The sequence below is a fragment of the Diabrotica undecimpunctata genome, chromosome 9, assembly GCF_040954645.1.
Source record: "Diabrotica undecimpunctata isolate CICGRU chromosome 9, icDiaUnde3, whole genome shotgun sequence".
Lineage (NCBI taxonomy): Eukaryota > Metazoa > Arthropoda > Insecta > Coleoptera > Chrysomelidae > Diabrotica > Diabrotica undecimpunctata.
This window is the reverse complement of record NC_092811.1, coordinates 102,119,426-102,146,109: the sequence shown is the minus strand read 5'-3', so window position 1 is coordinate 102,146,109 and position 26,684 is coordinate 102,119,426. Positions and strand designations below refer to the sequence as shown.

At 34.6% G+C, this 26,684-nt stretch overlaps 1 protein-coding gene across 4 annotated transcripts in view; it reads right to left on the bottom strand.

Annotated features, from left to right (window-relative positions):
• Positions 1-26,684, bottom strand: part of fmt (phosphatase 6 regulatory subunit 1-like protein fmt) — a 104,979-nt gene that overhangs the window by 56,592 nt on the left and 21,703 nt on the right. For 2 of the 4 annotated variants that reach the window (XM_072543924.1, XM_072543925.1), the window contains 10 exons: positions 24,755-24,925; positions 20,381-20,559; positions 18,656-18,929; positions 15,240-15,518; positions 12,005-12,069; positions 11,752-11,941; positions 6,465-6,551; positions 6,307-6,407; positions 5,973-6,235; positions 4,529-4,946 (listed from right to left, as the gene is read on the bottom strand). In XM_072543924.1, coding sequence (XP_072400025.1) covers positions 4,529-4,946; positions 5,973-6,235; positions 6,307-6,407; positions 6,465-6,551; positions 11,752-11,941; positions 12,005-12,069; positions 15,240-15,518; positions 18,656-18,929; positions 20,381-20,559; positions 24,755-24,925 — 2,027 coding nt within the window. The remainder of the gene's footprint in view (positions 1-4,528; positions 4,947-5,972; positions 6,236-6,306; positions 6,408-6,464; positions 6,552-11,751; positions 11,942-12,004; positions 12,070-15,239; positions 15,519-18,655; positions 18,930-20,380; positions 20,560-24,754; positions 24,926-26,684) is intronic. The other 2 variants (XM_072543927.1, XM_072543926.1) reach the window with 2 other exon arrangements.

Genomic DNA, 26,684 nt, shown 5'->3' with positions numbered 1-26,684 from the left:
GTGTGATATTCTGCATCCTTGTTTTAGTCCTTTAGTTACTTTTATTGGCTCTGATAGTCTATTTCCGATTTTAGTCTATTTCCTATCTCCCTGTATACTTCTGTAATTATTCCTAAAAGGTATGGACTAATGTCGAGTTGTTGCCACAATTTAAGTCTTGGAACTGTATCATACGCCTTTTCTAGGTCGATGAAGGCTAGATGTACTTTGGTACCAACTACTATTCTTTTTTCTATTAATTATTGGAGTATAAACAAGTTATTAGTGCAAGATCAAAGATTCAAACGTCAATAAACTTATTTTAACCTTCAATTGTGGCTTATTTCTATTAAAATAGTAATTAGATCTTATCTCTGTCGTTGGCTCGGTTGGTGTTTCTCTTCTTCTTCTTTCTTTTTAATTACTGCTCGGATGTAATTGTGAACACTATTCCATCCCTCCGTACTTCCAGTCATCTTCACGATCATCTCTCTTACAGTCACAGGGTTCATACCTATTTCTTTCTCTGTTTCTCTCCACTGTACATCTATTACACTCCAGCATTGTGTGAGTAACAATGTCGGAATATTCGCAGTATAGGCATCTATCTGTATCTGTCTTTCTGAACCTATGAAGATACGCCCTAAAACAGACAATCTAACCAGTCTCCTTAGGCTCGGGATCAGCATCTTGGTCCACTGGGCAACATCTTCCTTGTTGTTCTCCTCTTCTTGCCATATTTCCATTGATCTTTTCCTTTCTTCTTTTTTTATAGCTGTTGTCAAATGCTCTCTTCTCTCATAGAGATATCTCTTTTCTACTGCTAACACATGCAGAGAAACACAACCCGTGATAGTCTACAATGTCTACCACCTGTCTACTTTTGTTATAAGCCTAATATTAGATACGTATATCTAATATCATATTGTGTATTTATACAATAATTATTGTGTTCTGCATATTTAACGTGGTAATTTAATTATTCAATTAGCGTTGTTGGATTTTTTGTATTGTTTGTGAAAGTCAAGTTACATTTTCCTACTATTCTTTATATATGTGTAATAATTATAGAAGGTATTTCAAACGAACTTGTTCATATTCGTATTCATATTCAATGTCTAAATATTGCACAAGAAGAAGTTATAAGAATAACTAGGACAAAATCGAAGTCACTAAGAATCGTCTCTAATAGTTGCTATACATTCATATTTCCGATATACATAATATGTTTGGGATGGAGTTCCTCTGAAGTCGCTACGGGAAGTTAATGATTTTGGTGTTACGGTCAACCAAACATTAAGTTGGTCTACTCAAACAGCAAAAATAGTTAGTAAAGCGATCTCTATACTTTATATCAAAAGCTTTTCATAGAATGTCTCCAGACAAAAACACCATCCTCGAAGTGCAGTAGAAAGAACTACATTACCGCGGTATTTCGGAGGACGAGGACTTATGGATATAAGTGAGCAACTCGAAAAACAAATTACTAATTTAAGAACTTATTTTCAGGTGCAGGCTGAGACATATACTTTACAATTTGGCGATTTGTGCAGTAGATCATACAATACCGATCAAACTGAGGGAACCAGAAATGCGCATAAACCATCTTATTAAGGACGAAAAAATGCGCACCTGGATGGGTAAACCTCTGCACGGGCGACATCCCAATGAGGTCAGTCAAGACCATATCGACAATATAGCGTCGAACTATTGGCTGACATCAGGAAATATATTCCCTGAAACAGAAGGTTCACTACTGGCCATTCAGGATCAGGTTATACCAACCAAAAATTACCTGAAATATATCGTCAAAGACCCTCAGGTCCAGAATGACAAATGCCTATGGATGTTAAGCTCAGGAAACCATCCAACATCTTACCGGTTAAGAAAGATCATTCATCAAGAGATAGCTATCAAACTGGGACTTCTTTAAACAAACCATCTTCCATATTATCAATACGTTCCTGAGAGTATACTTGACAATGACAACTACAAGCTATACTGGGACCGCACTGTGCTCACAGACCAAAAAGTGGCACATAATAGACCAGATCTCATACTAGTTAATAAACTAAAGAGACAAACAACATTAATTGATGTGGCGATACCCGACAACAATAATCTTCGTGTTAAACAGAACAAAAAAATCGCCAAGTACAGGGATATGGAAATTAAAATACGAAGACAGTGGAGAATGGAAAGTACCCAGACAATACCTATTATTCTCTCTACTACTGGAGTCATTCCAAAGAACCTCATAGAAAACATAAAAAAGCTAGGTCTGAATGAACATCTCTACAAGACTATGCAGAAAGCTATAGTACTCTCAACGTCCAGATGTGTACAAAAATTTTTGGGAGATACTCCAACATACCAAGCCACCTAGGGCTCGATAACACGGAAAGAGTCCCACCAGAGCTCAATCCTTTTGATACCGTAGGTATCTGGGATGAGTGAATTTTCCCCTTAGATGGATTGTGAGCCGTATGACTAAATCTGGGATACTAATACTCAAAAGCAAACTTAATTCCAAGCACATAGTAAAAGCAATAAACACATACGCAATACCACTTTTCACATACTCATTTGGCTTTATAAAATGGTCGAATACGGAAACTGAAGAACTAAATTAGACCAAATAGAACCGTGATAACTAAATAGGCATCAACTACCCCAAATCGTACATCCAACGCATGACACTACCACGCACACAAGGTGAGAGAAGAACATCGTGTTTTGGAAATATCATTCACTACTTAAAGATGAAAAACAGCAGAAAACAAAGACAAAAATATATAGAGCAGCAATTAGACCGGTGATAGCATACGTAGCAAAAGTAATATGTCTTACGAAAATAGATATAAAGAAAATAAAAATATAAATAAAAAGTAAAATATAAAGAAAAAGTAAGAATTATTAAAAGTAAAATGATAAGAATAAACAGCCCAATAAAGCCCGAACAAGGAGAATATAGAAGACTAATGAAGCATGAAATAAGAAATAGAAATATAACCGAAGGGGAAGACATAGTGAAATTCTCACACAGACTGAGATGGTTTGGACACATACAAAGAAAATAAAAAGACGCACTAATAAGGAAGATAACAAACCTGAAACCAGTAATAAACATACCAAAAGAAAGACATGTTCGCATGTTTTAATTAACATTTTTGACGATTGAACATTTTTCATATAAATCCCACTAAAATATTTAATAATACCAGATAATTTAATTTCTAACTATCAACAAAAATCTAATATATGATTGCATGTATAAATTTAATGGTAATACGATATTCACAGATAAATAGCGCCGCTAAGTAACTCTTTGTCGATAAAAATATTTAGATAATACATATGTGTCATTTTTCAATGATATGTGTGGATTATGTTCTTGCAAATGCGTAACTATAATATATTCCGATTGACACAGCGGAGCAGTAAAATATTATACATAAAGATGTTGTTAAAGATATCTTTGCTTACTTGGTCTACTAGGTATTTGATAAAATTATTGTCTACACAACTTGGCAACTCAGCCAATGGATATAATGATAGCAAACTGTAATTTATATTAGGGTTTGAAAATATTACAGAGTCATCATGTAGAAATCTACGATTAAGTTAAAAAAATTACCACAGTAGTATGCCGCAGTAGAGCCATCTCTAGGATCAGAAACAAATTAATCGAGGGTGAAGATCAACCTTAACGCAAACCATATGCAGAGTACAGTACACATGCAGATCAATTAAAAGGGATTCTTGATATTCAATATACACCTTAATTAAACAAACGCGGTTATAGGTACAGTACACTGAATGAACTGTGACCGCGAGTGTGAAAGACCCGTAAAGAAACCTCTAGATGTAACTCAAAGTAACTAAACCAGAAAGACGGTCTTATGATTTAATTTCAATGTAGGGCATCTGCCAGCCGCTTATACATATTTCAACCTCATTAGGTATCATCAGAGCGACATATGCAGAGGCTCTGAATCGAAATTAAATATCTTCCGTTATAGTACAATAATTATAAAAGTAATTATTGTATTTTGATGAACAGCATGTGGAATGCATATTATAGATTCCCTTGTCGACTAAATTATCAATCTGTCTACTTTGCAAGTTGTAGAAAGCAAAGAGGTAAAAATTTTAATTTAGTTTCGCCAAGTAGGAAATCTTAGGATTTCTAATGTTCAAAGTAACTACTTTAAACGCGGAACTGAATTTAATATATGAGGGAACGGGTATTGCAGACATAAGTGTAATTAAATTTAAAGATAATCAACTATTTGTCTCATCATAACGTAAACTCAAATCAGTTCAGACCATCGTATTGTTTATCTATTGAAAACATTGAAACCAAAGGATAAAGCAAAATATGCTATTTGGAGGAAATTTGAGAAATAAATTACCTTGATTCGATACTCAAAACATTACATGTTTTATAGAGAATGAAAATGAATATTAAATACCTATGCGAAAACAAGTAGGAACCGTGTTCACAAAAATACATAACTCATTATTATGAAGAAACAGTGACACTTACTTGGACGGTTCAACATTCGCATTACTTTCAACGGTTTTGCCACTTTTAACATCCTCTATCGGAATATCACCCTGATCTCCAGCGGCACTCTTCGTATTGCACATATCCAGCTGGGCAACACCCTCAGCGCAATTCTTCGTCGATTCCTTCTCCTCATCTGCATCTATATTTTCCACTTTTAGATCTTTTTCCACCACAATAGGAACTATTTTTGATCTACTTCCTTCTTTGTCTTTGCTGCCTCTAGCTAAATTTTCGTTTTGGCCAGAGAAGTTGGCCTCGAACTGAGCGGAACTGAAGTCGGCCCACCCACCGACTGTGTTATCGTCACTGGGCGGGGTGCTGCAGTTGGCATTCCAAGGATCGCCACCTGTAAACGATGGCGCGCCTTGGTCAGACGGCTTGGGAGATGTCCAAGCTAAAACAAAAACCAGTTAAAAGAAAGTGTCAAACACATCTATATATATATACATCTATATATATACATCTATATATATATATATATATATATATATATATATATATATATATATATATATATATATATATATATATATATATATATATATATCAACTAATGAATCCATGTATTCCTGGTACACCATACTTAAAACAACAATATTTCCATTATTCTGTAGCAAATTCATGCAGGCATGAATATATACACGATTCAGTTTCTTGATTAAAAAATTTAAAACATTTTTGAAAAATCAACAACGTAGTATTCAGTTTGATTGATCGTTTCGTCATCTGTTGTCCAAAAGAACAAGAATTTAATAAAGTTTGATTTTAATACAATTTAGTCTCTTTTCCCACGTATAGTTTGAAATTTATTTCCCTGTATAGTTTCCCACATGTCTTAGTTTATAAAGTATATTAAAAAAAATCGGTTGCCTGTAAAGTCGGTTTTACGGGCGAAGATTTTACGTGACAACGTCTTTTTCTCGGTAGAATATTTATTGATATGAATATTATTAAATTGCACAATAGGAACAAGGAATTGAATGAAAATAAGAATTGCACAAATTTTAACTATAGAAATATATTTTGTTTACTAAAACATTGTACATGTAAACTTAAACTTAACTAATTTCTATTTGAGTGATTTTGTTGAGGATAGGACGATGATAGGAGAAATATGAAATGAAAGGAAGTGTTTCTGCTGTAATGTGTCTTGAACGCCAAGAACGCTCGAGAAAGACAGAGACACAAGCACGGAAGCACGCACCGATTCAACGCGCCTAATTCTCTAGTGCTGCGCGCGCAGCGGACCGATCATGTTTGAGTGGGAGAGAGACGCAAGGCATTCGCCGGTCCGGCGGGCCTCTCTCTCGTTCGGTGACTCACTGTAACAGACGTGAGCGGGCGTTACACTTTTTCATGAATGACTCCGAGCCACAACCTAATTTAAGACGTTGTCACGTCAAAAAGAATATGTACTTACGATCAACATCCATATTGTCGTCGCCAGCAGGCAGTTCCTCATCACTATCACTACTATAAATGAGGTTATTCTTGTCATTTTTTTCTATCACTGTTTGGAAAGTATGCTCCCTATCATCGAAGATTTGGTCATCTGCATCATCCAACGTATTAATACTCTGAGCGCATACTTGTTTGAAGATTTCTATATGCTGGAAATCCTCTTCAGGAAGGTCGAAGTTTAATTCTCCCCTGTGATAAATGGCTCTCCTTTGATCAGTCGATCTAAAATACACATTTATATTTCGTATGTTGTCTACAATTACTTCTAATAAAATAAAATATAAAAGACTTACTGAAGAATGGAATCGCCGTCATTGAAAGCATCATCATTAAAACCACTGTAACCTTCTATGATCTGTGGGGTCAGATTCTGCATCTGATATTGGAAGTACATCTAAAAGTGTCAGAAAAACAGTACTGATAAAAGAAAGTGTTGGTAAAACGATCTTACCTGTTGGAGTAAGGGACCATTTTGGGAAAAGGGAACGTTATCATAATTGTCAGGATCTTCCGCTGAACTGTTGGGATGGGCATCGGCCTAAAATAAAAACGTTTGTAAAAGTATAGTAATGCCGAAGAATAAATAATCAATATAAAATAAAGTAAAATTAATAATAAGATAGTAAAATGTAATCAAATATATTATGTTTTTTTATTGGATTACCCACAATTATTGGTTGTGATTGTGATGAAAATCACATTTTTAATTAACTAATATTTGACGTTTCAATTTCCGATCAAAGAAGCAGCCCTCATCCTACTCAACAAAGAGAAATGTGTAGCAAACTCATCAGCAGAATGTAGCCGTCTTTGGTTGCCAATACTAAAAGAAGAAGTCAACAACAAGAATATACCAAGAATAACTGAGTAATAGGAGATCAAACACACTGTCTATAATCTAACATACAACTGAGTAATAGGAGATCAAACACACCGCCTATAATCTAACATACAACTATGTAACACACAATACATACATAAAAAAATAAATTGGTCAATTTAGGTAACACAACCACAACTATGATACTTTTTACATAAAAATATGACATACAACATGAAACACACACACAAAAGCAGTAAGAATTTAATATTCCTAGTGTAATAACACCACCCTCAAAATGTGTTTTAACCACTAGAGGCTGTTGGCCTACAAGATCTAGGTCAGACATGTCAACTTTGAAATGACATAACCAATAACAAAATCTTTGATTATACACATTTCTAAATAATTTGTACAAAAAACCTTTTTTTGAGAACGATTTCCGGAGTCAAATATTAGTTGATTAAAAATGTGATTTTCATCACAATCACAACCAATAATTGTAGCTGGCTTAATGCCACAAAAACATAATATTTAACTTAACAATGTCACAAAAAAGTAGTTTCAAAACCTTGGTAATCAAATCTTTATCAATAATTTTTTTAAAAGGATCCTGCAAGTCCCAAAAATAAGCTGGAGAAATTTGTTGATAAATGAAGACCTGTTACAGCTCATCATTTAGTGAGTTTAATATTATTATAAATTTAAGCAGTGATTTATCTCAACGTAAATGGTCTTACGACGCGACACCAAATTTTCATCATGACAGGTACCCATGAGTATATAAATACCATAGGAGATGCAATGGGAATGTTTAAATAATATTAGACTCTCTATATATCTGAAGGATAGCAGATATTTACTAAGAGAAACTTTTCACTACCATTCAAAATCAGATTAATTTTTTTACATTCTGATCTACCGTATGTGGTGGAAGCATGGACCATAACCATAGACCATAGCTATTAAAGAGGCTATCTACCTTTGAAGTGTGGTTATAAGGACTGATTGACTGTTTTCAGTTAATTTAACATTAAAGAAACAGAACACCACTAGTAAACTGGAAGGAGACTGTAGACTAGTCTATTCTAATAACTAATTAAAGGACGTTTGGTGGTTTACTTTTGTATATTCATCATCATTATCAGTCGGTTTTAAAACCACTGCAGGACATAGGCCTCCCCTGTTTGTATTCATAGTGTGCGGTTTATGCAGTATGGATCCAATTTTTCGTTATCTTTCGTAGATCATCTTGCCATCGTGTAGGTGGTCTTCCTCTGTTTAGTTTATATGTTCCTAGTCTGTATTCGGATAACTTGCGTGTCCACCTTCCATCCTTGACACAGCACACCATATGTTGTGGAGGTTCTGTTTCGTAGGTCATCGTTTTTGATCTTGTCTTGTATTATTACTCCTATAATTTAACGCTGCATCCTTCTTTGTTTTACTCTTAATTTCGAGGAATTGTTTTATGTTGCAGAGAGTGTTTCCGCACCGTAGACCATTACTTGCAGAACACACTGATTTAAGACTTTCCACTTCAGATTAATCGGTATGTTTCCAGTTCTTTTATCATGATCTTGATTTCGCCTAGGTCATTTTCTGTCAAAACTATATCATCAGCATAACCCAGGCGGTGCATTCTTTCCCCGTCTACACTTATCCCTTTATGGTCCCAATTTAAGGGTTTTAAAATGACGTTCTAGGGCAGTTATAAAAAGCTTTGGCTATAGTGTGTCACCCTCTTCGAATTCTTATTTCGTTGGTATTTTCGTGTAACTTTATTTTTTTCGCATTTTGTAGCATGTTATTTTCCTAAAACTTAAAAACTTTTGACGGTACTGTACCAAGCCACGCCGTATTTAAGTTACCATATCATTAACCCTGGCTGTGTTTAGACTATTTAGAAAAATGCGTAATATTGCCTTAATTTCGAGCTCTCCATGTAATTCAATTTCGTGTAAATTGTGTAATATAAACACAAGTTCAAATAAAGGCTAAGAGTGTCTAAATTGCCACTCAATTTTTAATTAGTCTGACAATCGGTTATAAAAAGAACCAAACATCCCGATTTCACCTCATTTCTTAGTCTGTTGTCGCAATGACCGCTACTCGATCTAAAAAGTGGATATTGGCAAGTAGACATGGAGCCAGCTGATCGGGAAAAAACCGCATTCTCGATAGGATCAAGGCTTTGGCAGTTCACAGTTATGCCCTTTGGTTTATGTAATGCCCCTGCTACATTTGAAAGATTAATGGAGGCAGTTTTAAGATGTCTTACATGGAAAACAAGCCTGGTTTATTTGGATGACGTAATTGTGGTTGGAAGATCCTTCGATGAACATGCCAATAATCTGACAGAAGTCTTTCAACGATTCAACGAAGTTAAGTCCGAAGAAATGTCACTTGTTTCGACGAGAAGTGAATTAGACGTTTTGTCAAAGGATTTGCCAACATCTCCAAGCCATTAACAAAGTTGACAGAAGAAGGCAAAGAATATACATTGAGCGAAGAGTGTCAAAAAGCTTTCGAACAATTACAAATGGCGCTGATCAGTGCACCGATTTTAAGCTACCCTAGATAGGTAGGAAAATTTGTGTTGTGACACTGATGCAAGCAACAGTGCAATAGGAGCTGTTCTTTCCCAAATCCAAGATTGGCAGGAGAAAGTCATCGCTTACTTTAGCAAAGTCTAGTCGAAACCAGAAAGAAACTATTGCGTTACCGGGAGAGAATTGCTAGGTGTAGTGAAGACTTGCGAGCATTTCCATAAATACTTGTATGGCAGAAAGTTTCTTCTTCGCACGGATCACGCTGCTCTAAAATGGCTCCTACAATTTCGTAATCCAGAGGGCCAGATGGCAAGATGGTTAGAACGATTACAAGAATATGGTTACGAGATCGAACACAGGGCTGGCAGAGTTCATTCAAATGCCGATGCCCTTTCGAGACGGCCGTGCAGTGCAAATTGTAATCAGTGTCTTAAATTAAAAGAACGACTTTGCCCCGTGAGACGAACCACCGTCATTAATGATCAATGGCAGCCTCAACAGCTACAAGACGCTCAAGCAGATGATCCATGTATAAAAAGAGTATTGGATTGGATGCGTCGAAGTGAAAGACCTTCTTGGCAAGACATTAGTGCATGTATTCCCGAAGTCAAGTGTTACTGGAGTCAATGGAATTGCCTAGTGCTAAAAGATGATCTTCTGTATAGAACCTTTGAGAACGATGATGGTAAAGAATCTAAGCCTCAGTTGATTGTACCTAAAAGTAAAGTGTCAGAAGTATTGCGTCATTACATGACGGTGCATCAGGTGGACACTTTGGTATTACGAAGACTCTGCAAAAGGTTCGAGAACGGTTCTATTGGGTGAACTGTAAAGGAGATGTAAGACGATGGTGCCGGAAATGTGAACTGTGTGCAACCAGTAATGGTCCAGTTACTTGAGAGATCGTGTCCTTCAAACACAGTATACTTTTATTTTGTTCTGAGGGGTTCATGCAGAGCTGGAGTGTGTTACGTGTTACGAACATGCATTCGGCGTGGCCCGTGTAACGGTTGCATCTCGAAAACGACTAGAACTTTCCGGCGATATCGAGTGCGAGAGAGAACAACCCGTCACGTAGGCGAATTAGAGGTGGGACTACTTTAGATTATTCTAGAATAATACTTTTGATATATATATATATATATATATATATATATATATATATATATATATAACGATGTTATGAGTTAAAAGCTAGATCCACCTTCAATCGGATGGGGGCCTTCTTCAAGAGTCACAACCTGTCTCTTGATACAAAAGTAAGAATGCTGCGATGCTACGTCTTCTCTGTCCTTTTTTATGGTGTTGAATCGTGGACCTTGAACGAAGATATGCGCAGAAAACTGGAAGCATTTGAGATGTGGCTATATCGGAGAATGCTTAAGATCTCGTGGACTGACCGAGTCACAAATGAGGAGGTCCTCAGAAGAATAAATAAGAATCGAGAAGTACTGACCACCATCAAATCTCGAAAGTTACAGTTCTTCGGACATATTATGCGAAATGAATCCAGATATACTCTCCTTCAAGCCATCCTGCTAGGAAAAATATTTGGAAAACGAGGTCCGGGAAGAAGAATATCTTGGTTAAAGAACCTCAGAATCTGGTTCAATACAACATCTGTGCAGCTTTTCCGCGCTGCTGCAGATAAGATAAAGATTGCCATGATGATCGCCAACATTCGTAACGGATAGGCACATCAAGAAGAAAAATGAGTTAGTTTAGTTGACAAGATATTTTCGTGTATTATAAATAAATATATTGATATAAATTCGAACCGCTCGTTTTATTTAATCTCGCTACAATATTGTATATGTACATATTAATCTGGAATAGCACCTATCAATGCGATTTTTATAAAATGCTTCAATTACACGATGTAGTTTCCCAAAGTAACACTTGTGGAAATCCATTTAGGCGGTATCGACTTTTCTCGTAAGCATAAACTAAAAAGTTCTTGCATTTTGAGGATTAGGTTATTGCCCACGTTCTCGAGAATTCTAGAACTAGACCATCACCTTGTGATTTATTCTTTTTCATCTTTGTTAAAATTAATATCTTAATTTAATTTAATATGGTTTTTCAGTTGCCTTTTTTATCTTTATTTGGGTGTCCCGTCTATATAGTTCATGATATAAATCTTCGCCTGGGCTTAATAATTCAGAGAATAATATATTTTCTCAAATCTTTATGATTGCTTTGCGTATTCATCTTGCTTATTTTTTCTTTACTTGTGTTTATGTTCCCTTTTATATTTTTTCTGTTTCATTAGGGTTTTGGTTTTACTGTTTACAAATAGCTTGTATTTGAATAAATACTCCATACAACATAAAACTACAGACTATCTACAAAAATGTTTTACTTACCAACAGACATCGCTGCACAGTATTGGTTTCTGCGAGAGTATTCTCTTTAAATTCATCTAAACTTTTGGCAACGTCTGGTAGGTTATCTTTGAGATATTGACCTAAAGAATTATTGCACAAATCTACTATTTTATTCATAATGCTGATAAGGTGGCCCATGTACCCTTTGCGGATTCCTTTTTCCTGAGATCTGCAAATCATTGATATTGGCAATTATATCAAAAGAAAGTGGATTCCTATCAGTTATACTTACTGTTGTTCATCATTTTCTTTCCAAGCAGTTATAATTCTTTCGATTACTTTACACTTGAGCAACAACTAAAAATGAAGAAAAAAAAGTGTTGAAAAGACTGATTATTTTGTACTAAAGGAAATAAGCGAGACCAAGATGTGTATGGTCAATGATGTATATGCAATAAATTATCCAGAACTGAGCGCAATTGGTCTCAGATCATCATAGAAGCTTGCCATAATAAAATTATTCAACAACTCACTTTGAAATTAAATGGTAAATATGTTAATTTCTTTGATACGAATTATATCATCTTGGTATAACATATACCGATAATTGGTTATGTATTATTATAACATGAAAAATGTGCACAAGTCTAAATTAGCGGTACATGATTATTTCCGATCCAGCATATACGTAAGAAACAGCGGCAGGGTTGCCTTATTATATATTTGTATTAAAACATTGAATTTATTCAAAAAATTGGTGATCAGTGGCGCGTTTATATTGCCTTTCAAAACTGGACGATGATATTAAAAATGAAACACTAATTGACACAAATACGGGTACAAAATTTCTTAAATCCATGAGAAATTTACAGAATCGCATTTTTATTTGACGAAATTGTAACCTAATTTCCAATAGAACAAGATAATTTTGGCTACATCGCAATTCGTCCGTTCTCTTCAATAGTAAACTGCATACGAGACAGGTCTAACACTATGATATGTATTTCTTTTTGGAGATAACCGCGTAAATGTGAAGATAAAAATTTGATATGCCGACTATTTATATAACAGAAGAATGGGTACAAATAATAAAATGGTACTTTGGGGGCAATTCAGTACAAGAAACTATTAATTTATTTATTATCGCTTTTAAAAATAGGTCAATACCTATAGAAAAAACTGTATTGGCCATTATTCATCAATTTGAAAAGTTTGGCTGTACTAATGACAGATGTAAAAAATTCTGTCCAACAGATCAACCTCGCGAAAAGAAAATTTCTCAAGAACGAGAAATTAGAGAAATTCAAGTTGGCGCATTGGCTGAAGCGACGACGTGGTTAAGTAAACAAATTGCTGATGAAGTTGATTCGAATGCAAAAACAGTGAGGAATATTTTGAAAAGAAACAACTACCATTGTTATAAAGTGCAGACAACTCAAGAAATATTTCCTGATGATCAATTTAAACGGACGCAATTTTGTGAAATTATGATGGAGAGATTCTATGCAAATAGTAATTTTTTGAAAAATATTTTGTTTATAGATGATTCCTCATTCATAATTCACAAGAAACATAATCTATCCGTTGTACATTATTGGTCTCAGGGGAATACGCATTTGAGTGTGTCTGTGCGTATGCAGTACCCACAAAAGTTGAATGTTTGGTCTGGAATTTTGGGGAACGTGTCATTAGTACAGACGGTACAATAAAATGGCCCCCTCGGTCACCCGACTTAGCTCCTCTACATTTTTATTTTTGGGGGATGCTAAAAACGAAATTGTACAGGCATGAGTTCGAGCGAGTCACAAACTTAGAGGAACCGAAGGAAAAGATGATCCAACTTAGCCAAAACATTGTATAATAGATTTAGTTACTGTTCGTTACAATTTGGTGGCTGTTTGAACATTTAATTACCTAAGAATTGTATTTGGTTTAGAATTTCTAATTGTTTGGAATTATTTTTAATTTAAACAGTAGTGTCGGAATTAGTTTTATTTGATTTCATTTTTATAGAACAGATTTTATACTTTTATACTAATTTTATCTTTTTTTGTTTCATTTTTATAGAACTCATTTTTATTTTCACACCTACTGCCTCCAAAATATTTAAACGAAAATATGGTTTCAAAGATATTATTTGGAAAATACCAAATAATATCTTATTTCTAATTAAAAGACGTAATTTTTGTCCAGTTTAAATTTAATATAATACACCTACTCCTTCCTAATGCTTTACTAGTACTGTCTTTATTTATATGCTTTATGAAAGACCAACCCACGAATCCATGCAATACGCATGGCATACCAAACTAGTTCTGTTCTGCTCGTTACCACAGTATTAAAATCAAAGTGTCGATACTTCGTCGACGCGACGTTGCCAAATAATTTTATATGAAGCTTTTTTATTGTGGCGTCATAATGCAGTTTTTTATTTTTATTGGGCATAAGGTACAATGTGACTTTAAAATAAGCTTATTTTGATGTTTAGATTTCCAATTCGGAAATCGTACTTAAAATACGAAGCAATAAATTTTATTTATGTAAAACGATTTCCGAAATGGAAATCAAAATGTTAAATTAAACTATTGTAAAGTAAAATTGTGGCATATTCCCAATAAAAAAACAGTAAGCTACCATTTAAATAAATTCGCTCAAATTTAGGAAGTCCAATTACTCATCTGTTGTAAGAGATACGAAAAAAACTTTTTAGGTAAAAGTTGGAACTTGAAAATATTTTTAAATATACAGGGCCACCCATACTGACAGGGTGGAAAAAATTTATCTTTTATTAATGGAACACTGTATATCTTTACATTTTTGGACTCTTCTTGATGTGTTCTAGTTTTTGCAATATAAGGATTTGCAGTTTTATACGAGGTATTTTAAAAGATAACTATGTATTTTATTAATTTCGTAGCAACATTAACACCCTATAGAATTGTAGAGATTTGACATCAAAATATCTATATGTATTCAAACGATTTTTAATATAGTCCACTATTGACCAAAATTATTAACATATCGAAATATTTAATTTTCGTATACAAGATTGGTCAAAAATGAGTAAATGGAATACCCTTTATTTTAGTATTGTAATGAAATGCTATTTTATGGTACTACATTATTTCTTCCCTACTATTTTTGACGTTTCAATTTCCACTTCGGAAATCGATCACAAAATACAAAACTTTTGTTACTTGGTGAAAAATTCTCCTAACAATTTAATTTTATCTGACTCATTCATGTTTCCTATACCTAAATGACCTAATTTATGAGTTATTCGTGAATCTTTGAGTCACACATTAAGTATTGCAACAACAATTAAATGAAATTTGATTAAGTTGACCGTGAAAATATTAAATCAAAAATATTTTTTTTAATACATAATAATCTGGAATGATCCTTAATTTGTTAATATTGGATAAGATATCAAAATACCTACTAGTTAAGATAGTTGGTATGTAAAATATGTCAAATTGGCGAAATAATTTGTACGTTCTGAACCCCATAGTAAATAATATACTTACGTGTTTACTTAAGGCATTTGAATTCTCATCCTTTTCCTCTGTAGAATGAGTTTTAAGCGCAGCTATAAGGCAATTTTCCACTTGAGTATGCAAAAAATTATTCCACTGGTATTTAAAAAAGAGATCTAACAACACTGAAAACGTATCGGTCGCCTCGATATTCTTCAACAATTCTTTGTTATTGGAAGCTATCAATACGGCGAACAGTTTGGTAACTTGCAAACGAGTATTACCTAAAGGCGGACTTAAATTACCTACGGTAGTTAGCACTGGGTCTTGCTGAAAACAAAAAAAATCATAGTAAGTACTTTTGTTTTACTTGCCAATCTATGTTTCTAAAGATCAATTTTTTATGTATTTAAGTATTTTTGTGCAAAGTATGAAGTAAAACTGATCCTTCACAACCAATTGGACATGACAACAAGAGGTCAAATCCAAAATTCCAGCTTTTTGATAAATGCTTTTATATCAGAAATCATTTCTGCTAGTTCTTTGTCTCTCCCCTGAAGCTGCAAATTAAGATAGTTTAATTTTTCTGTAATGTCCACGAGAAAACCAAAATCTCTAAGCCAGATTGAATTTTCTAGTTCCGGAGTCGGTTCATCGCGTTGTTTGAAAAATTGAACTATGCCAGATAGGACATCATTAAAACGTTTCAGCACTCGTCCTCTACTTAACCATCGGACTTCAGAGTGAAGGAGTAGGTCGCCGTATTGACAGTCAACTTCATCGGCCAAGGTTCTGAATAATCTTCTTTGTAACGCTTGAGCTTTAATCTTGTTCACAATTTTTACCACCAGTTTCGTAACGTTGTTTAGTTTCAGGAAATTTCCACATAATGCTTGCTGATGGATAATGCAGTGGTAACAGAGAAATTGCGGAAAAGTTTCATCTTTACGACATAACGCCACCAGATCCTTATCACAACCCACCATAGCTGGAGCGCCATCGGTTGTCAAGCCTACCATTTTCGATATTGGAATTTTCTCGGAAGAAATAATATTTTTTAAATGAGAAAACAACTCCTGCCAGTAGTGTGTTCTTTCAGTGGAATGAACTTCAAAAGATCTTCTTTAATTGTAAAATCACTAAAAACCATCCTGACGAACAAGGCCATCTGGGCAGTGTCAACGACATCTGTTGATTCATCCTGTTTAAGTGAAAAATAAACACAGTTATTTAAGTCAGTTCTTAACTGTAAAAAAATATCATTGCTCATTGCTTCTACACGTCTCATCACTGTATTAGCAGAAAGTTGCATAGATTTTATAGCTGAAACTATCTCATCTTTATTTCTAAAATTGGCAAATAACGAATCAGCAGCTTCTAAAAGCGCCTGTTTGATCATTTCCCCGTCTTCATAAGGTTTCTTTTTTTTGTGCAATTAACTGGGACACACGGTAAGATGATTCAGTTGCAGCCTTATTTTTGTCGACTGTTCTTAAAGATATTGATTGTTGTCCAATTAACTGTTTTTTTAACTGTTTCAGTTTCTCCTTTCTGGCGGCAGAATGTAGTGGGAATGATTTTTCAAAATTAGAATGTACAGTTTTATGATGTCTCTCAATATTTCCTTTTTTAGCAACGGAGACCGAAGTATTACATAACAAAATTCTGTAAAAAAGTATTGTTCTTCCCATTCCGAATGAAAGTGGTATGTCTTTACCTTCTTACAACTGCTTGCCATAATATTATTTTTGTTGTTCTCTACTAACCCAACCGCTGGACGTTGGTTACGCGTTCAGTTTTAAACTAAGCGCAATGTCGCCGCGCCGTGCGTATTTATCCTGTTCAAAGCCATCCAGATCGTTCTCGAACACTAACGCGCTGGTCCGGCTGGTCGGTTCTATAAATAGCCGATTCTAGCTTGACGTCGTCAGGGGCAGATCGCTCACCGCAACGTTGCCGCTGTTTATGTTTAATATTATGACAATTAGATTTTTTTGTGGAATTTTCGGAAGCTTCTCTGAGTTTGGCAGTTTGTATTTTTTAAATTAAAATCGTTGTGAGAGCTACCAGAATTGCCTCCGCGAGCTACCGGTAGCTCGCGATCGATAGATTGGCGACCACTGTCTTAGGGTAATAAAAAACATTTATAAAACAATCCAGGAAACACTTTTGAAATAATCAAATAATGATTAATTATGATTAATAGGATCTTATTGCAGAGAATATTTATTACAATTAACATAAATATCTATATAAAATTTAGTTTTTATTTTACTTTCCATGTACCGTTCGCGTCATAAAAAACTGGTACAACTCTTATTACCGAAAATCATGTTTTTCAAGTTGTGTGAGTTGATCTTGTCACATGTGTCATTCTAATTTCTATGACACTGTTGCCAGTTCAACGAAAATATTATATGAAATCAGCTAAAAGCAGGGCTGTGTGACAGACCGCCAGTTTTGAGTATTCTAAAAACTAAAACATTGAGCATTCTCGATCAGTCAGTCACATTAAATTTGTAATTTTGAAGATGATTTGGGATGAGTTTGAAGAAGTAGAATACTTCAAATACCTAGTAGTTACAATAAGCAAAACCGTAGAAAGGAAGTCCGAAATAAAAGAAAAAATATTAGCAGCGAATAAAGCTTATTTTGCAAACAAAAGATTACTTAAAAGCAAAACACTGACTAAGAAAACTAAGATGAACATTTATAACGCCATAAATAGGCCAATATTATTATATGCAGGAGAAACAACGACGATGGTAAAAAAAATGAAGAAGACTTAAAAATAGCGGAGAGAAAGATTATGATAACCATAAAGGGACAAATCAGAATAGAGCAAAATGAATATAGAAGCAGAACAAATGCATAGAATAAGGAAGACATCGTGACTAAAATAATGCAGAGTTAGATGGTTAGGTCACATTTTGCCAGCAGGAGATGAAGCAGTGACATACGCAATGACGGAATGGAATCTAGGAGGAAGAAAGATAAGGGGAAGACCAAGATCAAAGTGACAAGGGGAGGAAAAACTAAAGACAGGAAAAAATGAAGAGATACAGTCAAGACGATAATATAAACAAAAGTAACTGATCCACCCAAGAAGTAGGATCTAGAAAGCATTCACGGTTTAACCCCACGCTGAGGTGTATAGCCATTATATATAACTACGAAATTGGTGACACAAAAAACAAGAGTATAAAAATAGATCAATTTCAAGAAACGATTAAAATCACATTTAGCTCACAACAGCGCACCTATCACGTACACTTGTACCGATAGAGCTGTTAAGGTCAAGTCATTTTATTAGTAAAATGAAATTTGTTATCTTCCAGTTGTTTCGAATGATTAACATTTATATTGTTAATTTTGTAAATCCTAATGTAACGTAATTTATTGTCAGTTTTATACATTAGCTTGAAGAACATGAATAAATTAAGTAAAAAACAATTGTATTTACTAACCTTTGGTGGTTCTAGGAGCAAATCGTGGAAGTCTCTTATTCTATCTTTAATCACTTGAGTCGTACTAAATATACTCCTCTGTTTTTGTTCACTATCACAAGGTTCATCGTTTATAGTCGATCCATAGAGAGTCTGAGTCGAACTAAACTTCATTACATTCGAAGGACAAGCATCTAACAGAGAAAGAAGTACTTGAATACCGCCTACTATGGCGGTTTCGCTCTTTTCGTCGCCTAAGAGAATATAGTCTAGCAGGAGGGATACTGTTTCTTGTCTAAAAAAAAAAACGCAAACATATATTGTATTTTCTAAAGTTCCCTATGGGAGTGCCACAGTGGCACAGAGTACGATTACAGAGATTTATCACCATCTATTTTCAACCCGTAAAAACGAGAGAAAGTGGAAAATAAATTTCTACAAATATCCAAAAATTTATATTATTATAAAACCTGTGTTGTGAAAACAGAATTAAAAACTGAGTGGATGTACATCTTTGTCAACCGAAAATTGTAAGCTATATGTTCACTGATTGCAGTACCAATTGTCTAATACACTCAGTAATTCAGTTTGCAACGATGAATAAATTTTGAATTTTACTGGAAGTGGCTGGAAGTTACTGTACAATCAAGCACACTTGTTGAAAACCCCTGAGTAACGAATATTAGCTAATTATATAACGAATTTTTACAAAACTCCTGAGAAAGGCGTTGACAAGTACTTTAGTGGGCACCAGGTACTCAGGAGGCTCTTCCCAGTGTCATTCCTGTTCGTCGACCTCGAAAACTCCCGAGTAATATAACAAATTTTCACTAAACTAACGAGGAAAGCGTTGATAAGACCCTTAGCGAGCCCTAGGTACTCCGAAGACTCTTGTCAGGGTCATAATCATATTCAGCGATCCCAAAAACACACGAATAACAAAATTTTGCCAATTTTTATCGACATTCATCGAGTTATAAATTTTTTAACTTTGAATACTTAAAAATGCACTTTTAAAATGCATTTTTCTAATGCATAAATGCAGTTCATTTATTTCTTCATGATCACACACGGTCATAAAGTTTGTAGGGATTATTACGAATGCCCATTAACCGCATTCAAATCCATCTTACTTTACGGAAAATCGATAGTGAAGTACCTTATTTCTTAGACTACTACGAGTATCATTGAGAGCCTTGATAAACATGCACGAGAAATAAAATTAAGGGACTAATAATTAAGAATAATAAAAGCTGGCCAATTACAGATGAATTACAATTGTTTTTTTCAATGTTTGGCGTAGCAGGGTGATCTGGTCTATTGTAGACCTACTCGGTTTAAAACTACTTTTGACATCCACCAAGGAGGTCTTCCACGCATTGCTCTTAGAGGACTGTATAATGTATTTGTTATGTGTTTGTTGTAAGTCTTATACAAACGACTGTATAGGACTGTTAAGATCTTCTTGATTATGTAGAGGCCAGATAATTTGTGCACCATTTTTCTAACATATTTTCTTCATGATAAACGTTTATTACTTTGTAAATTTGATCTGTAAGGATATTAAAGTGTCCTACATCAGTCTTTGAAGAGCTGTTCTTCTTGAGGCGCTTGATTGCCAAACTTGCAGCACTGAAGTAACTGTATGCATATACAGCCACATGGAATTTAAAAATGAAGTTTATTTCGTTTTTAAAAGGTCATTAAAAATTATGTTATCTTTTAAACTATATATTATATACTTACGATTCTAAAGTGTTCAGCAACGGATCTGGATCGACTCTCTCTACAGAATGCTTTTGATTATCTCTAGAAATCCTCACAAAATCACACAGTAATTGAGCAACGTTATAGTGTCTTTCTCTATCCACTTTTGGACTTAACAGGGATATCAAAGACTGGATGATTCTTTTGCTGTCTAGCCACTAAAAAGGGAAATATCCAATGAAAACATTAAGAGATGATTTAATATTAACATATGGAATATTGTCATTTTTTTAAAACAATAAAAATTTACCTGAAGTGTAAGTTAAATCTAATGTTTAAAAAAATTAATGGGAAAATCCCAGTAGTTGGCTGTATACCATCGTTTAAAAAAAACATACAGAAGTTAAAACACTTCACCATTGTATTTAGGTATATAAAAACATATAGTTAAAACTTTTACAAATGTCGTCAAAATTTATACAGTAACAGCATAACGTTTTCGATCTAATCACATCATCTTCAGTGCCTTATGTACTTGAAGCTAACAATGAAATTTGTGGCTATGACATCCATATATGGGTTTACATCTTTCCAAAATTAAATTATATGTTGACTCTAGGTCGATGACAATGGATAAATTTAATACTTGAGGAGCTACATGTCTCTCTGCTCGGTTTTTAACACGTGGTTCTTGTCAGTTAAGACGACACAGACCAACTGAGACGACACAGGCCAACAGTTGGTAGGTGTCGTCTTAACTAACAAGAACCACGTGTTAAAAACCGAGCAGAGAGACATGTAGCTCCTCAAGTATTAAATTTATCCATTGTCATCGACCTAGAGTCAACATATAATTTAATTTTGGAAAGATGTAAACCCATATATGGATGTCATAGCCACAAATTTCATTGTTAGCTTCACATAAGGCACTGAAGATGATCTGATTAGATCGAAAACGTTATGCTGCTACTGTATAAATTTTGATGACACTTGTAAAAGTTTTAACTATATGTTTTTATATATCTAAATACAATGGTGAAGTGTTTTAACTTCTGTATGCTAATTTTTAAGATTACCAACCTTGGCGCGTGTTACCAAGCAGTTTTAATTAAAAGAATCATCTAATTTTTCTGACTTCCTGACGAGTTGTCTTAAGTACTAGTAGAATTCCGAAATTTCTCCAGTTCTCAGGCCACTTACAGGTTTAGTAGTTTAAAACGGCAACCTAATGCGCATTCAGCTTCGCATGAATAGAATGTTGGAGAGACAATTAGGATTTTTAAACATACCAAGACGGTTTGATTGATACATGCCATTCCAGTTTATCAGTTGACTATATGCAACCGTTTGAACTAATAAAAATGGAACAAAAAAGGAGATGTGGAAGTGTGAGCTGGAAACATTTGAAAATGGATGAAACGTATTATTATCTAATGTAACTTGTAACACAGGTCCTCCAATTAGTATTTGTGATCGCTAACACTTTCTTCAAATTACACCGCGACACTTGTATCACCAGTGGAGATCACCATAAGACAGTCTAAATAATATTGCTCGAATTTAGATTGATTTATCATTATTAATAAGAGATTTAGAAGCGCAATAACCTTAGTTAGGACATATCCTGGTACAGACATAAAATTGGATCACAATCCACTGGTGGGCGAACTTAGTCTCAAACTGAAAACAACAATTAAGATGTCGAAATAGGACAATGATTTAGGAATAATTACAAAAGATACAAAAATACAACATATATATATATATATATATATATATATATATATATATATATATATATATATATATATATAGCAAAAAAGATTGTGGTAACCAACCCCAGTGGGAAGCAGAGTCAGGGCAGACGAGTGAGGAAGAAATGGTCCTTCGAAGATTGGGGGGTTGAGCAAAACGTTGACGACCTCTTCCCTTAAAAATTGTAATGAAAGGACAAAGAAGAAAAGCCGGACTGTTTAATTCACGACACGACGACACAACAAACGACAAAGGAATGACGATTTACGGATCAGCACATGGAACGTACGAACCCTTTATGCCCCAGGCGCTCTTAAATTGCTAACACAAGAACTGGATAAAATGAAAACCGATGTAACAGCGATTCAAGAGATGAGATGGACGGTTCAGGAATTATCGAGAGAAAAGACTACAATATATACTATAGCGGACATAGCACCCGACACGAGTTTGGCAGTGGTTTTCTAGTCAGTAAGAAAGCAAAGCAATTAGTCCTTAACTTTCAACCCATAAACTACAGAATATGTTATCTACGTCGTTTAAAGGAAAATTCTTTAATTATAGCTTACTTAGTGTACACGCACAAGAAAAGGGAGATGACGAAAAAGATAAATTCTATGACACTTAGACAAAGAATATGATCGATGTCCACGTCATGACGTGAAAATAATTGCTGGGGACCTTAGATGGGTCCCCAGCGATGGGGGATGTGAGATCTTGCATGAAGAGTCAAATGATAACGGGTTCAGACTAATAAACTTTGCAAGCACCAAAAACATGATAGTAGGAGGAACAAGATTTCCCCATAAAATAATACACAAAGGAACATGGAAATCACCTGACAACGAAACCGTTATCCAGATAGATCACATCCTAATAGATGCAAGGCATTCTTCCGACCTCATAGATGTCAGAAGCTACTGAGGTCCAAACATAGATAGTGACCACTTCCTTGTAATGGCAAAAATCAGAGGAAGAATTTGAAACCTAAAAAAGGATAAACATATGAAACAAGACAGAATTAATGTTGATAATCTGCGCATTGAAACCGTTGCGAGAGAGTATAGGAGACAACTGGATGAGGAAATAGAGAGCCTGGAAGCAGGGGAAAATGTGGAGGAATTGTGAACAAAATGTAGAAATATAATAACTGAGAAGGCATCGGAAATATTGAGGAAAACCAAACCAGTTAGACAAAACGAATGGTTTGACGAGGAGTGCCAAGAAGGAACACAAAACAAAAATAGAGCATACCTAAAGACAAATCAAGCTAGATGCACAAAAAGAGCAAAGGAGGAATACCGGACCCTAAAAAGGGAAGAAAAAAGCTTACATAGAAGAAAAAAAGGCAATTTGAAGAAAAGCAGTTAGAAAACATAAAATAGCTAAGAAATCAAAACGAAACTCGAAAGTTCTACAGAAATGTAAACAAAAGGAGTAAAGAGTTTAAGCCAAGAATAGGGAGCTGTAAGGATCGAAAAGGAAATATCCTAAGTAATACGCCTTCAATCTTGAACCGATGGGTTGAATTTTTCGACGCAAAATTTAACGGCCATTATATCGAAGAAGCAGATAACACCGTAGCAGATCGAATCTATTCAACCCAAACGAAAGACCACCACCTAAGGCTGAAGAGGTTGCCCAAGCCATTAAAAAGCTTAAAAATAGTAAAGCACCAAAAACTGATCAAATTTGTAGTGAGCTCTACAAGAATGGTGGTGAGCACTGCATAAACTTCTACTTTGCCTTGGAAAAGGCAGTCAGAGACACACGAATCAGAGACGGCGGTACTATCTACAGTAGATCGATACAAATCTTAGCATACGCTGATGACATTGACATAATAGAGCGTAGCAAGCGAGATGTTGAGCAATATTTCCTAGAATTGGAAACGGCGGCGAAACAGGTCGGTCTAGTTATCAACGAAGACAAAACCAAGTACATGTTGGTTACTAAGGATCCTATAACAAATGAGGAACGGGAAACAGCATTTGGAAGTCATATCTTTGAACGCGTTGACAGCTTCACATACCTTGGATCGCTAGTGACTACTAGCAATAAAACAAGCGAAGAAATTAAAAGACGAATAAACCTTACAAATAGGGCATACTATGGACTCCAAAAACAATTCCACTCAAGAAATATCCAAATAAAAACTAAAATTATTATGTCGAGCCAAAGATGATGATCATGATTATGTACTAAGTCAATGGTGCTGGCGATAGGTCTTAAAATAATATTTTCTTTGCGAATCTTGCGAAGTCCGTACTGCTGTGATGGTAGTTCTTTTGTATTTAGTCCTTTTTTCCTAATCTGTTATTTAAAAGATCAACTTCCAAAAGTCCAAGTGGGCTCATGTTTCACTTTCTTGTCCAGTAGTTCTTTAATTATTTTCTTTATTTTTATAACCGTCAGTTTTATGCACGTAATTCGAATACACATAAAAACATTCATACGAGAATCCCATCGCAAATATTGCGATAATATAATAAATGTGATTTCATGTACATGTACGTCCATGCAGTTCTGCTTGGAATTAACATTTCGCATTGAGTCTTGCATATTTAAAATATTTGAATTTAACTGAAAATTAAATAACACATAGGAAAATATTGATGATAATCATGAATAAAATAATAATATAAAGAATATACTTACATTTAATATATTCTGATTCATTTCGACTCCTTCAACTTGCGTCATCAGCTTGAGCATGAGATCCATGATGGCGGAAGTGCCTAAGTGCTTGAGCAGTAATGATATAAAGGTGTCCTTAGCCTTTAAAAAGTCAAGGACCTGTAAGCAAGTGAACTGATAGGATAACCAGTTCTGTTTTTCAGGTAGTAGTAGAAGTAGTTGAAACCCATATTCATATTGTTCAAAATGTCACCACAATCCAACGGAACGATACACCATTTTTGCAAGGAAGAGAAAGGAAGAAAAATTTGTTACATATTTATACCACTAAATTTCTACGCTACTAATCTAAGAAGCTGCTCTAAATAGAGACCTTTCAATACTACCACAGAATTTTGAATATTAAGTTAAGCTTGTACAAAGAAAAATAATTATTACATATTTTTTAGTTAATATGTTTAACCCTTAACTAGTCGCTACATGGTCAAAAAGACCGCACGTATTAAAAATTGCTATTATTTCGGAAAAAAATTACATTTGGCAACCACGGCCTTCAGTAGCTTACTCATTCGATACAAGGCAAGGAGCCTCAGTACTAAATCAGAGTAGCAGGTTTGTTGATTAGGAGTTACAGCGCAAAGGTCATAATTTCCGCGCGCGTCTAGTCAGCTAAAAAGTTTTTATAAATCGTTTTATTGTGTTTCTTATCACCTTAAGGTATGTATAAACGCTAGTTTTTTTAAATAATATACTTTTGTCTTATTGTTTAGTAACCTTTTGAATATACCTCTCTTTCTTTTACTATGTAATTAGTCATTAAATTTTAAATTACTTTGCAGCAAATTACTATTACGATATTTCATAATTTTTTTTGTTCTATATTGAGAATCAAATATTAATTTTTTTTAATTTTAAGCTAGAGCAAACTGTTATATATAGCTTGTTTGGCTTTATTTGTAGAATGGACTATGAGAAGGAACAAAGGAGACTTCAAGCCTTCATGGAAGAAGAACCGCTTGATATAGAATATGACGACGACGAAGATTCGGAAAGCGAACAAGAACAGGATTTAGAGGAAATAGGAGAAGTTTTACTGAATAATGTACAAGAAGAAAGTGTTTTTAGGGGAAAAGATGGAACAGTGTGGAGAAAGCATCAAAGAAAAAACAAAAGGGTACGTATGAGCAAGCCTAATTTAGTAAAACAATCACCTGGGCCTAATAGATTTACGAAAAAGTTGAAAGACATTTATGAAATATGGAGTTATTTCATTGATGAGGACATGATTTACATAATTGTAGAATCCACTAATAAATACATTGAAAGTATAGCAAGCAATTTCTTTAGGGAGAAGGATGCAAAGCTTACAAACCCATCTGAAATTCGCGCTCTTATAGGCCTTTTATATTTGGCAGGGACATATAAAGCCCATCACCTGAATACAGAAGATATCTGGCAAACTAATGGCGAAGGTATCGAGGTATATTTAGACTAGTTATGACCTTATCCCGTTTTCTTTTTCTTCTAAGATGCATTAGATTTGATGATAAGGTCGATCGTGAAGAACGTAGGAGACTGGATAAGATGGCCGCCATCCGAGTATTTTTTGACAAATTCGTAGAAAAGTGTAAATCGGGATATAACTCTTCTCAAAATTTAACATGCGATGAAATGCTTCGTGGATTTTTAGGGAATTGCCCTTGGATACAATATATTCCAAGCAAACCCTCAAAGTATGGGCTTAAAATTTTAAGTTTATGTGATGCTGAAATGTATTATAACATAAATATGGAGGTTTATATGGGTCGTCAACCAGATGGCCCATTTACTGCAGACAATTCCCCGAAAGAAGTTGTAAAAAGAATGTGTGAACAAATTCCCCTTCGTAGGCTCAGTGAAGATGTTCGTTCAGTTGTAATGGAAACACCAAATAATAGTAGCAGAGTTTATT